The sequence below is a fragment of the Neoarius graeffei genome, chromosome 3 (genome assembly GCF_027579695.1).
Source record: "Neoarius graeffei isolate fNeoGra1 chromosome 3, fNeoGra1.pri, whole genome shotgun sequence".
Taxonomy (NCBI): domain Eukaryota; kingdom Metazoa; phylum Chordata; class Actinopteri; order Siluriformes; family Ariidae; genus Neoarius; species Neoarius graeffei.
The window spans coordinates 87,891,723-87,909,717 of NC_083571.1; the positions used below are offsets into that span (position 1 = coordinate 87,891,723).

General features: G+C 42.7%; 1 protein-coding gene across 1 annotated transcript in view; it reads left to right on the forward strand.

Annotated features, from left to right (window-relative positions):
- The window catches only part of dhcr24 (24-dehydrocholesterol reductase), a 35,560-nt gene that overhangs the window by 763 nt on the left and 16,802 nt on the right, over positions 1–17,995 (forward strand). Inside the window, exons 2-6 of the mRNA XM_060916076.1 lie at positions 6,783–6,938; positions 7,163–7,268; positions 7,870–7,988; positions 8,692–8,955; positions 10,122–10,265. Coding sequence (XP_060772059.1) covers positions 6,783–6,938; positions 7,163–7,268; positions 7,870–7,988; positions 8,692–8,955; positions 10,122–10,265 — 789 coding nt within the window. The remainder of the gene's footprint in view (positions 1–6,782; positions 6,939–7,162; positions 7,269–7,869; positions 7,989–8,691; positions 8,956–10,121; positions 10,266–17,995) is intronic.

Consider the following 17,995-nt stretch of genomic DNA (forward strand, 5'->3'; position numbering starts at 1 on the left):
CATGAGGAAGAAACCTCGAGAGGAACCAGACTCAAAAGGGAACCCATCCTCATTTGGGCAACAACAGACAACAGTAACCGTTTTAATGTGAAGTCAGTTTCGTTGATGATGTTATAAACTCTTCATTGATGGAAACTTGAGTGCAAAACTGTTCATGACAAGCGCAATCCTAAAGTTCGCAAGTCAACTGCCATAAAAGCATTACTGTAAGTGTCCAGAGCGTCTTCCAAGTGCGATTTTCAACTGTCCATGTGGGGCCGTCCTCTACAGGAGCGATGCAATGAGAATCCAACCAGACATAGGGCACCAGGATGGATCAGGCAGATCCGAGGAGCAGAAGAGGTCAGCATCTCGATCCCAGGATTGACATGTAACTCAGAGGGACAGATGGGGGAGGGAAGAGAGAGAGAGAAAACAGGTTGTTAGGTATGCCCAATGTCACCTGAATAAGTACAACCCCGATTCCAAAAAAGTTGGGACAAAGTACAAATTGTAAATAAAAACAGAATGCAATAATTTACAAATCTCAAAAACTGATATTATATTCGCAATAGAACATAGACAACATATCAAATGTTGAAAGTGAGACATTTTGAGATTTCATGCCAAATATTGGCTCATTTGAAATTTCATGACAGCAACACATCTCAAAAAAGTTGGAACAGGGGCAATAAGAGGCTGGAAAAGTTAAAGGTACAAAAAAGGAACAGCTGGAGGACCAAATTGCAACTCATTAGGTCAATTAGCAATAGGTCATTAACATGACTGGGTATAAAAAGAGCATCTTGGAGTGGCAGCGGCTCTCAGAAGTAAAGATGGGAAGAGGATCACCAATCCCCCTGATTCTGCGCCGACAAATAGTGGCGCAATATCAGAAAGGAGTTCGACAGTGTAAAATTGCAAAGAGTTTGAACATATCATCATCTACAGTGTATAATATCATCAAAAGATTCAGAGAATCTGGAAGAATCTCTGTGCGTAAGGGTCAAGGCCGGAAAACCATACTGGGTGCCCGTGATCTTCGGGCCCTTAGACGGCACTGCATCACATACGGGCATGCTTCTGTATTGGAAATCACAAAATGGACTCAGGAATATTTCTAGAGAACATTATCTGTGAACACAACTCACCGTGCCATCCGCCGTTGCCAGCTAAAACTCTATAGTTCAAAGAAGAAGCCGTATCTAAACATGATCCAGAAGCGCAGATGTCTTCTCTGGGCCAAGGCTCATGGACTGTGGCAAAGTGGAAAACTGTTCTGTGGTCAGACGAATCAAAACTTGAAGTTCTTTATGGAAGTCAGGGACGCCGTGTCATTCAGACTAAAGAGGAGAAGTACGACCCAAGTTGTTATCAGCGCTCAGTTCAGAAGCCTGCATCTCTGATGGTATGGGGTTGCATTAGTGCATGTGGCAAAACCTAAGTGCATGTCTTTGGGGGAAACCAGAGCACCTGGAGGAAACCCACGCAGACATGGAGAGAACATGCAAACTCCACACAGAAAGCCCCCCCCCATCAACCACTGGGCTCGAACCCAGAACCTTCTTTCTGTGAGGCGACAGTGCTAACCACTACACCACCGTGCCGTGCATTTGTAATAGGAGTATTACGTGTTACAATGAATGTGTCACTTTTGTGATGTGAGCTGGAGAACTAGTCTGCTCAAAAAGGAGCTAGATTTGTTACTCGGCTCTTTTTTTTTTTTCAAATAGGGGTCTAAAAAAGTTGTCACACCTAGCAACAAAAAGGTCTTAGTTGGAAACACTGCTAGTGTATCATCTTGTGTGTTTTTCTAATCTCTTCCAGGTATGGCAGCAAGTCCCTCATTCTTTCCATTGACAAATGACCTACACCATTACTAACTACCAAAAGTACTAAACATGGGGGTGGAGCTAAATATAGCACAGACTATTGATTGGTCAAACTTGGTCATTAAACTCTCATTACATTATATCACATTACAGGCAGTTAGCAGATGTGCTTATCCAGAGCAACATACAACATACCCAGAGCAGCCTGGGGAGCAGTTGGGGTTAGGTGCCTTGCTCAAGGGCACTTCAGCTATTCCTTCTGGTCCAGGGAATCAAACTAGTGACCTTTTGATCCCAAAGCTGTGTCTGCAACCCCACTGCACTGACTGGTGGAAGAACCTGAGAAGATATTGATTTCCAGCTGTAGTCCTTGGGACCCAGTGCCACTTCATACATACCTGATCCAAAGCATAAAGATCTTGATAATCAGCTAACCGGTATTGGCAGTAGGTAAAATTTCTACTAGCAGGCCATAAAGATCTCAGTTCTGTATTTCACAGAACCCATTGAGTTGGTAAAGCAGCAGTACCCTTAATCAGAACTTGAGTTATCTGCACCTACTCTGTGTGTTCAATAAAAACTGGGAAAGTGAATCTTGTTGGTTTTCATGTTAGTTTGCCAATTGAAGGCTTCAAACAACTGGGTTTTGCTGACAGTCATGAATAAGCATATTTAAAGCTAGACAGGCTTTCGATTTCATAAAATCGGTGAAATTTAGTTCCCTCTGAAATGTGGTCATTGTGATGTATGTTTATTTCTGTAATATCTCACAAAATATCAGGCCATTCTGTGGCTGGGAAGTTATTTAATTTGAGGGGATTCAATCACAAATAATATGCATGAAATCATTCGCTTTGTGCAGTCAAGCAGACAGAGGAAGTCCGTGTGCACATGCGCAGGTTTACCACCTTCATCTTTTGGGTTTTACGGCAGCTGGCATCCACAGTGTTGCATTACTGCCATCTACAGGTTTACCTTGACCGTGCACTGACAGTTACATCATTCTGTCACTAAACGAAGAGCTGATCACACTGAGGTGCTCGCTGACCGCCGATATTTATTTATTAGTTTGGTCCTGCGTTTCCTTTCCTTCGCAACATAACGTATTTTCTTCTCGCTTTTCGTTACTGTCGTCGGTCTTTCACATTTCATTCACACATTCACGTCCTCCATTTTTCTCTCCTGTTTCAAATTTGTCTCCTACAATGCCTTGCGCGAATGGGGAAAGCCCACCATGTCATGCATGATGTAGTATCTTGAATTGGGTCATGGTGAAGCAGGGAAAAATAGCAGAGAATTTAGGGCCACATGGCCTTAAATTCATTCATTGTTCTCTTAAAAAAACCTAATAAAATTGGAAGTCTGTGATTCGAATTCAGTCACTTTCGGTCCACTAAACAAAAATAACTGGGTGTCGGGGAAAATTCTTTTGATGACCTACACTTGAAAAATCTGAAAGGCAGTCTACCTTTAAGCCTCTTTTCCTCTTGAGAAGAGTAATTTATTATTCTTATCTTGTCTAGGCTGCGAGAATCTGGTAGTTTCTCTTCACTTAATGTGGCCAAGACCCACCTATTTTTAGAAGAGGTCATTTGGTTGACATCGCAAACCCTCACTAAAGAGGTCACTGAATGTAAAATCACTGTCTCCGATCTCAGACCTGCGCTGGCATTGTAGATTTTAAGAAAGTGTCAGACTTAATGGGATGATTGTCTTGAAAACAAGTTGTATGAAATCAACCCTGCCATCAATAAGACACTTTTTTATTCTCATTTCGAACCAGACATGATCAAGTGATGTACCAGGTGTCGTATTGGTCATTCAGGTTTCACCTATGGTTTATTATTAAAAGGTGAAGAACCACCATCAGGCCGTTTGTGTAGGAGATCTCTGACGGTCAAGCATATTTTACTTTGTTGTCCTGGTCTCAGTGCCACAAGGGAAGGATTTTATTCTCAAAGTACTTTGGATGATGTTTTAAACAAGGTACCACCACAAAAAGTTTTAGAATTGTATCATCACGTGTATCTGAAGCATCTCATTTAGTCATTTATATAATTGTATTTGTTTTGATTATTTATTTATGAAGACATTATAATACCTTTTAGAAATGCTGTTGCCATGAAATAGCCTTAAGTGCTGACTTGGCATTTAAAAAATATATAAATCACTCACTCACTCAATCACCCTTGTCATCGAAGGTGATTGTGAAAATTTCCAGTAGCCTTTGTGCAATTATTTGTTGAACCCAGTGACTTTCTTACTGTTTAAGCTTTCTGTTATCACCGTGTTCAACAGGGTTCGAATTATGAATTCATCTTTGTGGGGTCTCTTTTTAAAAAAATAAAATAAAGTAAAAAAAAAAAAAAAAGGAACGGTGCATATACGTGGTGAGTAAATATATAAATAATAAATAGCCTAACAGGTGTGCTTTCCGTGAGTGAGAGGCTACATGGTTCATTAGGCTATACATGCATACACATATATAGTAGTCTTTTATTGTATGGGTTTTTTTTTAACATCTTCTTTTTGCTATTTTCCTATAGCCTACACTTGGGTGGTGTAGTGGTTAGCACCGTCGCCTCACAGCAAGAAGGTTCTGGGTTTGAGCCCAGCAGCCAACAGGGGCCTTTCTGTGTGGAATTTGCATGTTCTGTGCATGGGTTTCCTCCGGGTGCTCTGGTTTCCCCCACAGTCCAAAGACATGCAGGTTAGGCTAATTGGTGGCTCGAAATTGACTGTAGGTGTGAATGGTTGAAAAGAGAACCTCTGTATCTAGTATCTAGCAGGAAACCACTACTGTAATGTTCCCTAGAGGCTTTGATGGCTGAAGCTGTCTAGAGTGGCCACGTCACTGTAGTGATATGCCAAAATGGATGGATGGACATCATCAGGCAGACAAAATAGACCAAAGTGTTCTGTTTTCAGCAGGCTGTGGACATGATCTTTTTCTTGAAAACTTTAACCAACGAATGAAACCAAAGTCAAGTGGTTCTTCTTCTGAAAGGATTAATGTGTGTTAACGTTCACGAGCTCTCAAAAGGATAGTTTGCACACAGTGGCGTGGTGGTGCTGCATTCACGAGAGTATGCACCTAGCTGTAACGCATTCTTTTGGAAAACATGTTTATTCTTATAATTATTTAAGGCTATTTGTCTAGTAAATATCACAAAGTGTATTGAAGGAAAATGTGTTATTTGTGATTAAAATGTAATGATGCTGGGGCGGCACGGTCGTGTAGTGGTTTGCACTGTTGCCTCACAGCAAGAAGGTTCTGGGTTCGGGCGCAGTGGCTGACGGGGGCCTTTCTGTGTGGAGTTTGCATGTAGAGGTCTGCACGGGTCGGATTTTTCAGTCCCGCTCCCGCCCGCGCCCGCATTGTGCAGTCCCGCCCGCGCCCACAAAAAAATTATGATTTTCAGTCCTGCTCCCGCCCGCAAATCCCGCATGATGCAGGCGTTCGCGTTATTTCTCAGGAAAGTTCTTGTCTTGACACAGCGTGATTGTGCCCCGCCCCCTACTTTGAGTGGATTTGAGCATAAATATCTACAGCTCACGTTTGTTATTGTTTACCTTGTTTCTGAATTCAGCATGTAGTATCTCATAATAATAATTAGTGCTGTCTAATGATTAAAATATTTAATCGCAAATCACACATTTTTATCACATGAGAAACCATTGTAATTCTCTGATCAGCATAAAAAAGTGAATGGGCTTGCTTTGTACCAATGTGTTGTGTGTGTTTTTTTTTTTTTTTTTTTTTTTTTTTTTTTTTAATTGCAAAGCAGAGCTAGTAAAAGAAGTGAATTGATTTACTGCTTGCGTTAGTCTACAACTTTAATCAGAGAGACATGTTACACAGTGACGGTAGGCTTGACTCAATGCTATCCCAGAAATCCAGCACAAATTATATATGATAGACATAAATTAATAATTTATAAATTTTATTTCAAGCACGTTTTTAGTTAGCAGGACTGCAGCTTATCACCGCTCCCACCCGCGCCGCATATGTGCACTCCCGCTCGCGCGCGCATATGTGCACTTCCGGTCCCGCCCGCGCCCGCAATGAGCTTTCAAAATTTGTCCCGCGCCGCACTGCTTTGCGGCGGGTCCCGCGGGACTCCCACGGGAGTGCAGGGCTCTATTTGCATGTTCTCCCCGTGTCTATGTGGGTTTCCTCTGGGTGCTCCGGTTTCCCCCACAGTCAAAAGACATGCAGGTTAGGTTAACTGGTGGCTCTAAATTGACTGAGTGTGAATGGTTGTTTGTCTCTGTGTCAGCCCTGTAATGATCTGGCAACTTGTCCAGGGTGTACCCTGCCTCTCGCCCATAGTCAGCTGGGATAGGCTCCAGCTTGCCCACAACCTTGTACAGGATAAGCGGTTACGGATAATGGATGGATGGATGTAATGATGATGCATTTTTAGAGACCCTCACAGATGCATGATTTTACTGCTTTCATGAGAGCCAGTCCTCACTCTATGGGCGCTCAGCTCCCACTGGCTCCCATGTACTGTAATTCGAACCATGGTCTTCAAGAAAGTCGTTTCTCGGAAGGATTGATTTAAAAACTACACATAAATGTGTGGTTAGTCAATGAGATTCTGATTATCATGATCAACGAAGTATCAAAAATACATTAGCTAGTAGTGGGTGGAGCTTCTGAGCCTGAGACTTCTAGAAAGATGACTTTACTTCCTATGCCAATCTCCTAACTAGTCATGTGACCAAGCACATAGCAAATGAAACAAAAACTCAACTGATCGTACCTTTTTAATTCCTTTTCTACACCTAATTTCATCTTGACATGCCTGCGACCCTGTAGAACAGGATAAAGCGGCTAGAGGTAATGAGATGATTGAGTCTAACGTTTTTCTGTGTTGAGTGGAAAAACGCTTCACATATTTGTTGAGAGCTTTATTTGAAACTGTGTATCGCTCCATCCTATAAAGATTTATTCCTGTTTTTCAGGTCCGTGAGTGGAAGAAGGAGGGAGGAAAGGCATATATGTGCACAGGACGTCCTGGCTGGTTGACCGTGTCTCTGAGGGTGGGGAAATATAAGAAGACTCACAAGAATATAAAAATCAATATGATGGATATTTTAGAGGTGGACACGAAACGCCAGGTGGGTTCTCACTACAACTCCACAGAGTCAATCTTGCACATAATAGAATGAAAGATAATGTGTTTTTGGATCTAGTTTGTATCTGAAAGCACTTACATATTTGTGCATTTAAGCCAGTGGTGTTCAGGATACATGGCCTCGCCTATCAAATCACGAAAGCCTTTTGGTGAGTTTAGTCAGGGCAAATTGCGTGATGAGTGATATGATCGTGGCCCTCTTTTTAGGTGGTGCGAGTGGAGCCCTTGGTGAATATGGGTCAGGTGACGGCCTTATTGAATTCCATCGGCTGGACGCTGCCTGTATTACCTGAGCTTGATGATCTCACAGTAGGTACGTCTACCAAATCCTGAATGCTGGATAAAAAAATTATTCCCAGTTTGGCCTGCCATGCCTTTTCAGAGTCTCACAGGTTTATTTTATCCCCTTTCTCTCTCGCTCTTTGTCCCTTCCCCCAGTGTATTGGCTTGAAGCAATATCACAGCTTTAAGTGGAGTGCGTATATGCAATATTCCTTGCTGGTCGATATTGTGTGTCTCGTATGGTGCATCAGAGGCTACTCCTAATTGGGTTATGAATGAGTAATGGCCCTGTTTCACTGCGTTAGGTTAGATTGGGTGCGGAAATGGCCTGTTCTACTAAAAGCGTTTATGGCCAGCAGAAATTGCGCCTGCTGTCCAGGTAATGGTTTCCATTCCAGTGCCGCTGCTACAAATTCATTTGGAGGCCTACAGAGAGCAGCTGTTTGGGGAAACAAGACAGCACAAACTTGTTTCCTCTTACCTTAATCATATATTCTCTTACAAATACACTACACACAGGAATACAAGCTTTTAAAAGTTGTTAATTGGAAAGATATTAAGTACATATGATCAAATACACTTAAATACAAGTCTTGTTGTCATCATTGCAGTTTATTGATTCTCTCTCTCAGGAGGTTTGGTAATGGGCACAGGAATTGAGTCCTCGTCTCATATTTATGGCCTGTTCCAACACATCTGTGTGGCTTTTGAGCTGGTACTGGCAGATGGCAGTCTGGTTCGCTGCACTGAGGTACGAGTTTGACTTTGTGTGAGAGTGTGTATGTGGCTGTGTGTGTAAACATATGTGCCAGTGTTTCTTTATATCAGTTACATTTGTAGACTTGGTGCAAAAGGTGTAGTCTGAAATCATACAAACTTGTAAAGAAAATATTTTAGAGAGATGGACAGGGAGGATATGCCAATCCTCTTTCTCAGATCTGCACTGAGCTCCTTGGATTTTCCCATTGTATTGTGTGTTGGTCAATCCAAGGAGTGCTGTAAACAAACCCTTTTTATGAAGCCACAGAGAAGCTACCAGCTGTAGTCAATCATGATCACTAACAGGAAGTTAAGAGACCTCAGCCTTGACAAGATAAGAGACATTTTGGAAGTTTCAGCACCTCTGAATTAATAATCTAAGTGAGTGTATGTAAATTTCTGACCCTGTATGTATAATTTTGACCCTGTGTTCAAAGAAATTACTGAAAGCCCAAATATTGCCATGACCTTCATATCCAAGATGACATTAATGTCACTGTATGTAAACTTCTGACCACAACTGTGTGTGTAATAAAATATATAAAACTAGTATCTTTTTCATTATTATTTAATGTAGTCATTATACATTGTCAGTCGCTGCTAATTAGGACGAGTAATGTTTGTTACTAGTACTTTGTGCACTTTGAATATTATATACTGTATATTTTCGTGTAAATGCTCTCCTTGTGGGGCAGAACGAGAACTCGGAGCTGTTCTATTCAGTCCCGTGGTCCTGTGGAACACTGGGCTTCTTGGTGGCAGCTGAGATTCGGATTATTCCAGCACGGCAGTGGGTGAGGCTGCGTTACAAGGCTGTACGGGGTTTGGATGCCATCTGTAAGGTGTTCGCAGAGGAGTCCGCGAACAAAGAGAACCATTTTGTGGAGGGGTTACAGTATTCGCTCAACGAGGCTGTTATCATGACCGGTGTTATGACTGACCACGCTGAGCCTGACAAGGTGAGATCACGTGCATACTTGGACTGCTTATATACTTTGTTTCTTACGTTTCTCCCTCATCAACAAGGCTTTTCAGCCTGAAGCATTTTGTTTTCTGCATAGTTCTGTGTAAACTCTGTGTGAAATTCCCAGGAGTTTCGTAACTACTCAAACCAGCCCATTTGGTACCAATAATAGTGTCGTGGTTAAAGTTACAGAGATCACACTTTTTCCTTATTTTGATGTGAACATTAACTGAAGCTCTTGATTTGTATCTGCATGATTTTATGCATTGTGCTTCTGCCACATGATTGATTGGCTGATTTGATAACTGCATAAATGATCAAGTGTACAGCTCTTAGCGTTGTCGTCAAGACCACCTAAACCGAGACTAGAGTGCATCGAGAACGAGACAAGACCAAGACTTTGAGGGGTTGAGATCAAGTCAAGACCAAGATCAGGGCAGTGCGAGACCGAGTCAAGACCAGACCAGTGGGTGTGAAGGTGGGCAGGGAGGGGTGGCAGCCATTAACAGAAAGAAAAATATTAAATTGGCAATGAGTCACGTTATTGGTTACATTTGAAGCAGGAAATTTTACATCCAATCACAGTTACGATGTTAACATATAAATCAGGCAATGCATAGGAAATTTAGTGAAATCCTTGCAGTTGTGGCCTTGACTGGTCTTGAAATAAAATCCTGAGACCGAGACAAAACCGAGTAAAAATGCGGTCGATTCCGAGATGAAACCAAAACCTTCAAAAAGTGGTCGCGAGACCAAGACCAATCTCAAGTACTGGAACACGAACAGCTCGTCCTATTAAAGTGGACAGTGAGTGCATGTTTTCAGCCTTATGCTGACACTGTCGCTCAGACTTCATTTTAAAATTTTTGTTTTACTCCCTTTGAACGTTAGTGCTTGGGCAGTTTTTGGCTTCATTCCCAAATGACTGGAGTTATTGCATTATAGTAAAACAACTTGTATCATTTCCATCATGCTCTGAGTAACAAGTATTTCTGCCATGTCAAATAAACTGACAAACATAAGTAAATGACTGGCTCCGAACCATCTCAGCATCATGGTGAGATTAGATTAATGGTATTTAGGAGTGTTGTTTCAGAAGCTGGAAAAAAAACAAAGAACATTTGCATTAAGTCGCAGTGTATTTTTGTCCATGTCTGCCAGATCAATCGCATTGGTCACTACTACAAGCCCTGGTTCTTTAAGCATGTGGAGAAGTACCTGAAGGAGGATGGAACTGGTGTGGAGTACATCCCACTCAGACACTACTACCACAGACACACACGAAGCATCTTCTGGGAGCTCCAGGTAAATGGTGTGAAAATGTTAATGTACTGGAACGGTAATGCATGAACATAGAAGGGAAACTCTGACACATGGGCAATGATGAACGTCAGCAGTGAACAAGAACAATCTGAAGTTAGTCATTAAGACGTGACAAATACATCGCAATATCCTTGACTTGCAAGTGACGTCAAAGCAAAATAGAAACCCGGATGTCGGCCATGTTGGTGGATATACAAATGTGGGGTTAAGCGACATTCTGTACAAAACATAGTCACGCATGCGCACCTCTCTTTGTTTTTTCACTGCTTTAAGTGTTCTTTTACCTATACCACATCTTTGTGCTGTATATGGTTGTGGTCACAACAGTACTCGTGACCGTGGCATGTTCCGATTTTTTAGAATTCCGTCCGTGATTCGGAAAGAGGGTGAGGAAACTCTGAGGCTTAGTACAGAGAGGAGACGAGGGGATCGGGACACTTCATCCAATGATCGTTTTGTCCAATAGTTACATTTCATCCAAAGCCTTTTTCAGACGCACTATCAATTATTTTATATTTCAGGTATTCTGGTGTTTGTGAATGAAAGCCCCATGAGAGCACTGCTCCGCACCTAAAGATTTAACGTGATCCAGCCGGCTTTAAAAATGAATAACTCGACCAACGAAGCTCACAGCAAAGCCAGATTTTACAGGCACCTCCTTCTAAGCCTCCCCCTTCGAAAGTGCACGGTCTTGGGTCAGTAAGACTGTGCCTCAGCCCAGGATTCGTGAACAAAGCCCCTGCGAGAGCGTTGCTCAGCACCTAAAGATTTAATATGATCCATACTATGGCACTCATTTGCTTTACAAAAATGTGTTTTGCTTCAGTCAGATTCCATTGAGAATTCCTCCTTTTTTCAAACAAACAAATTCGTGAAATATAAAATAATTGATAGTGCGTATGAAAAAGGCTTTGGACAAAATGGTCATGGGACGAAATGACCTGTATTCATACTCAATGGTCGGTAGAAGCGTCTTATCTTCAGAAAAGCCTGACTTTTTAAAATAATATGGGTTAAAACCATATGGTTTTAACCCATGTCTGTGTCAGGTCAGAGTCTTTGACTCTGCTACTGGTATCATTGTAACCCAGTACAACCTGCCGCATGGACGGGTGGTCGGCGTCTAAACCGGCTCCCCCACCAGCCTTTGGCTTGTGAGGAGGGTGGCATGTCACCCAGCAGGATTAAAAACAAGACCTGTTAAGGGGCGTAGGAGCTCCTTGCGAGCCAGTGGCCAACATGCAAAAATGGAGCCGGGGTCCCATTGTAGGCATCTGATGTACAGTACCACTGACTCTGATGGCCAGGGCCATCGACAGAGGGGGACAACCGGGTATTTTGTCCCGGGCCCAGGCATGAGGGGGGGCCCAGAACTGGTCCCTCATGAAGATGCCATTAATCATTCTGTTTCATTTCAAAATGTGTTGATTTGGGGGAGAAAAATGTGCTATATTTGCATTCACTGAATGATTTCTGGTTCTTTTGCCTTTATTGTCTTCGAAAATAGATTCAAGAACCCACCTACCACCCCTAATGCAGAAATGGTTGGGTCTTTGATTAAGGCACCAAATAACACGGCACTATTCCATCATAACGCTTCGACAATAAGCGTGCGAGCCCGTTTGCCAACATGCACAAGTCAGGAGCAAAGAAAAGAAAAGAGAAAAAGAGATGAAGAAGCCAAGAGCCTCAGGGGCTCACTGCATAGATATTTTAGAAAAGATTCAGATGATGGGGATAGATTAGGGATAAAATTAGCTCATGTTTTAAGTCGTTCAAATTCTGTAAAGCTGCTTTGCGACAATGTTTATTGTTAAAAGCGCTATACAAATAAACTTGATTTGATGACGCAGCAGGTGGTGAAGGCAGTGGGGCAGCTGAGCCAGGTAAGACACAGATAACTTTTTTCCAGCCCCGTAATGTAACCCCAGCACGCGCGACGCGTCATTCATAATTATAAAGTAGGGGATAGCAGGGTACACTGAGTGAACACTGAAATGCACAGGGCATTGAATTATTTCCTAAACATATCGGTTTAATAACACTGTGTTGCATATATCTCAATGATGCAAAGAATAGCACATTGGCCCGCAATCATATCCAAATGTTTTAGGCACGCTTGCTGAGCTGGACTCCGGTTAGCTGAAAGCCCGTGGAACGCTGCCTCTTGTTAATTAAACCTTATTTTGTTGGAAATCATCCCGTGTAGATACGACGGCATGTGAAATTGCCAGCTAGATAGAGTTTAATGTAACGAATGGGCTATAAATGGGGTGTTTTGAGGTTAGTCTGTTGCAAAACATTAAACTTTCGCTTAGACTGGATACTCTTCAAACAATTCCCTTGCTCAAGTGAAAAATGATAGGCCTGTATGAAAAGCGCAATTAATGAAAGTAGCCTAATAAGCCCTAAATGAATAAAACAACCTCTGTTTTATTGTTGTTGCTTACACGTTAAGATTTTGAAATCTTCTCGGTCCAGTTCTATATCCAGGGAATGTTGTAATCCTTTTGGTTTATCCGTAATAAACGTGTCAGCCCCCAGGTCAGATAGGCTAATGTTACGTGGTTGGGAGGGTGTCAATTTTTTTTGTAACATTCTAAATCGAGTATGGAAAGGATGTTTATGAAAAACAAGACAAAAAAATACACTGAAAAACTCACTGTACACATCACATCACTAGTGGCACACACGGACTGGCCATCGGGAGTAGCGGGAGTTTTCCCGGTGGGCCGGCGGAGAAAAAAAAAAACAAAAAACAGTTGCACGCTGGCCTTTAATATGATAAGCAATGTTAACAGTTTCTTAAAGAAACTGTTAACATTGCTTATCATATTAAAGGCCAGCGCGCAACTGTTTTTTTTTTTTTCTCCGCCGGCCCACGCTGAACCACCGGCCCACCACTCCCAATAGCCAGTCCGTGTGTGACTAGTGGTGATGCTTCTATGTTTAGATTTCGGGAAAGCCATAACTCCGTTCTCATTGAGGCCCAGTTCCATCCCGTAAACAATCATTTTGGTTTATCAACTACCTGCGCTCAAACATGTCACAGGAGAGGCTCGATGGGCTGGCTATGCTCTCTATAGAGCGCGAACTTGCAAAGAAGCTGGACTTCAATGACCTTATTGACGACTTTGCCACAGCAAAAGTCCGGCGCATTGCATTTCGCACCTGAATAGTTGCAGACTAAGGAAATGTTCAAACTGTAAATATGTTGAAATGTTGAAATAAAATGGTTGACTGTTTTAATGGGCTTGGAATACCTGTTATTTAAGGGTTGGAGTGAATGGAGACTGTGAAAAGAGGGGTTGGGTGTGGGTGGTTGCTGTGTGGCGATGTGCGTGCGCGCGTATGTGTGTGTGTGTGTGGGGGGGGCCCACTCAGATTATTTTGTCCCGGGCCCAGCCAAAGCTGTCAACGGCCCTGCTGATGGCAGCCCCTACACCCAAAATCTCTCTCAGACGTATTGGCTGTGCCTTTCCTCTGATGCAGAGAGGTTCTGGGTGAGAGAAGCCCTTGATAAGCGACTAGGACCGCCCAAGGTAGCTCTCTAGTCCTGGCAGTGACCTTCCCACTAGCGTCGCTTAATCCAGTATTCGCAGAGGAAAGCTGCGACTGTAGTCACTTCTACTGCAGGAAACAAAAACCCGGAAAGAAGTAGTTACCGGCTATAAGCTAAGAGTTATGGTGATATGCTCTGGCGCCAGGGATTTCTTTCAAGAGTGGGAGGGGTTATTTAATCCCATGATAGTTACCGCCCACTGAAGTTAGGCAGCCCCTAACCAGTAAGGTACTATTGGTCACCACCACAGCACTGACGGATGGGGTGGTCTGTCTTTTGCTTAATTACCTCATCTAAGAAAAAGTGTGTATTATTCTCCATATGGAATGTTCGGACAATGACTACTGGAATGTCCACTGACTGTGACTTGGATAATCACCAGACTGATGTAAGGAAAACAGTTATAATTGACAGAGTTATCACGTCAGAAAGTTCATATTGCTGGACTTCAGGAGATAAGACTGGAAGGTTCTGGCTCTATTAGAGAACAAAGCTATTCTTTCTTCTGGTTTGGGAGACCCGCAGACGAACCAAGACTCTATGGGACAGATTTTGCTATCCACAACAGTCTTATACAATCTCCAGAGATGATAAGTAACAAGATCTCTTATGTGCGCCTCAATACCAAACAAGGAAAGATTCTGGTTATTTCAGCTTATGCCCCAACACTGAATGCTGACGAGACTTTGAAAGACTCATTCTACTGTCAACTTGAAACCCTTATCATAGGCACACCTGAGAATGAGAGGATTGTCATTCTTAGTCATTCTTAGTAACATGAATGCTCGGGTTGGCTCAGACCATGAAAATTGGCCTGACTGTCTGGGAAGGTTTGGTGTTGGGAAAATGAACACGAATGGTCAACGCCTACTGTAATTCTGCTGTAGGAACAACCTGTACCTAACCAACACAATGTTCCCTGGTAAAGCCCACCAGAAGAAGACCTGATGTCACCCAAGATCAAAGATTTGGCATCAACTCGATTTTGTAATTGTGAAAACGAAACACAAAGCTGAAGTCAACAACACCCATACTTATCACAGCGCTGATTGTGATTCAGACCACAGCCTTGCAGTATCTTCAATGACCCTCACTCAGAAGCCTTTCCACTGAGCAACAAAGACATGCACTAAAATTAACATCACCCAAGCAAAGCTCCCAAAGGTCAGAGAAGGATACTGCATGAAGCTGGGGGCAAAACTAGCTGATATCCCAGAAGATCTACCTCTTGAAGATCACTGGAGTAGATTGAAGAACGCAATCCATGATGTGGCTTTTGCTACATTTGGCCAAAGAAAGAGACAAAATCCAGACTGGTTCAATCACTCACTCACTGAAATTCAACCTGTTCTGGAAGCCAAACAAGAAGCCTTGATAAGATGGAAAAACAGATCAACTCGCAGAAATTTAAATACTTACCGAGAGGCCAAGGCTGAAACTCAAAGAACTGTCAGGCAATGTGCAAAAAAGTACTGGGATGATCTTTGCTCCAGTGCTAGAGACTCTGGTAATGTAAAAGTAATGTATGAAGCTATCAAGACTGCTGTAGGACCATCCAAACAATCATGCAGTATCCTGAAAAAGAGAGACAGCACCATCATACAAAATAGGGACAAAAAGCTTGACCATTGGATTGAACACTACAGTGAGCTCTATAGTGCTGGAAACAATAGCAACCATCCCTCAATCTGTCGATCAAAGCCATTTGGATTCTGAACCTGACATTGAGGAAGTGATCACTGCAATTCACCATCTTAAACAAGGGAAAGCTGTGGGAAATTATTAAATCCCAGCCGAATTATTACAAGCTGGAATTCTTCCACTCGCTAATCAACTCCATCAACTGACTTTGAAATGCTGGTCATCCAAATCTGTCTCTCAAGACTTCAGAGACGCTAAGATAACCACACTTTACAAAAAGAAGGGTGATAGAGGTGACTGTAATAATTATTGTGGGATCTCCCTGCTAAGTGTCGCTGGCAATGTGCTAGCTCGTATCCTACTTAACCGATTACAGTCTATAGCCGATGATGTAGACCCAGAGTCACAATGCAGTTTCAGAGGTCAAAGATCCACCACAGACATGTTTACAGTTCAACAATTGCAGGAAAAGTCTAGAGAACAAAGGCAACCACTGTATATAGCATGTGTAGATCTGACCAAAGCTTTTGACCTGGTAGACAGGGAGGCACTCTTCTTGGTCCTAGGTAAAGCTGGCTGCCCTCCGACACTACTGTTGCTGATCAAATCCCTTCACAACAACATGAAAGGTCAAATACAGTATGATGGCGAGCTATCAGACCCATTTCCCATTGACAAAAGGCTAAAACAAGGCCGTGTACTAGCACCCACCTTATTTAGCATATACTTTTCATTTCTTTTTAAACATGCTTACATTGGATTGGAAAGGAATGTTGGTGTCTCTCTGTTATATAGAGCCGATGGAAACTTCAACTTGTCTCGCTTTAAGGCCAAATCAAAAACTGAGGAACTTATTATCAGAGAATTGCTGTATGCTGATGATGCGGCAGGGTGGTGTAGTGGTTAGCGCTGTCACCTCACAGGAAGAAGGTCTGGGTTCGAGCCCCGTGGCCGGCAAGGGCCTTTCTGTGCGGAGTTTGCATGTTCTCCCCGTGTCTGCGTGGGTTTCCTCCGGGTGCTCCGATTTCCCCCACAGTCCAAAGACATGCAGGTTAGGTTAACTGGTGACTCTAAATTGACCGTAGGTGTGAATGTAAATGGTTGTCTGTGTCTGTGTCAGCCCTGTGATAACCTGACAACTTGTCCAGGGTGTACCCCGCCTTTCGCCCGTAGTCAGCTGGGATGGGCTCCAGCTTGCCTGCGACCCTGTAGAACAGGATAAAGTGGCTAGAGATAATGAGATGAGATGATGATGCCACCCTCTGTGCATCATCGCCTATGCAACTCCAAACACTACTAGACTGTTTTGCTAATTCTTGTAGCACCTTTTGGATTGACCGTTAGTCAATGGTAGACTTGGTAAACCTTCCACAACTTTCGGAAGACTCACCAAACGAGTATGGAAAAACAAACCTCTCTCTCAACATGTACAAAAGTTTGTGTATATGAGTCAAGTCAAGTCTATTTGTATAGCGCTTTTAACAATAAACATTGTCGCAAAGCAGCTTTACAGAATTTGAACGACTTAAAATATGAGCTAATTTTATCCCTAATCTATCCCTAATCTGTCCCCAATGAGCAAGCCTGTGGCGACGGTGTCAAGGAAAAACTCCCTCAGACGGCATGAGGAAGAAACCATGAGGAACCAGAGGCCTGTGTCCTTAGTATTCTTCTTTATGGAGCTGAATCCTGGCCCACTTACAGGCACCAGGAATCGCACCTCGGCACCTTCCACACAAGAAATCTCCACACAATCATTGGCAAAACATGGGAAGACAAAATGACTAACCAGGAACTCTTTGAAGCTACAAAGTCAGAACCTCTGTCTTCAAGGTTGAAGTTCATATGCCTCAGATGGACTGGTCATGTTACTTGAATGCCCACCACTCGTGTACCACACAAAATACTTCACAGTGTGCTGAATGAAGGGACTCGCCAGACAGGAAGACCAAGACTGCACTTTAAAGATGTCCTCAAGAGGGACTAGAAATATTTTTCTATCTATCCTGACACTTGGACTGTTGTTGCACGTGATAGGGTTAAGTGGAGAAGCTCCATCTGTAAAGGCCAATTATTGGATGCTGATAACAACCTAGAGACACTCAGAAAACGAAGAGAGAAGTGGAGTAGTGGAATTTAGGTCACTTCAGCATTGTCATCTGCGACAGATGCTTGCTAAACCAAACCAAATGGGTTAAAACCACACACACATCTATGTTCGCTCGGTCGTTCAAATCGTGGTAATACTGAGAAAATTCAGCATTGTTTACAGACACTCTTTCAGCGGCTGCCATCCTAGTTGCTTTGTATATCCACCATCATGGCGGACGCTCATGACGTAGCACGTTTTGATCACACGGTTGCAAGTCATCTATACATAAAGAAACATATAGACGTAAGGAACAGGTATATTAGTTTCAAAGAAGATTTCTGATATAAGAAACTGAATTGTCATTTCAGTGTTTTTAAATTATGTGTTCTTGAAGGATAAGTATTAATAGTAAAACTT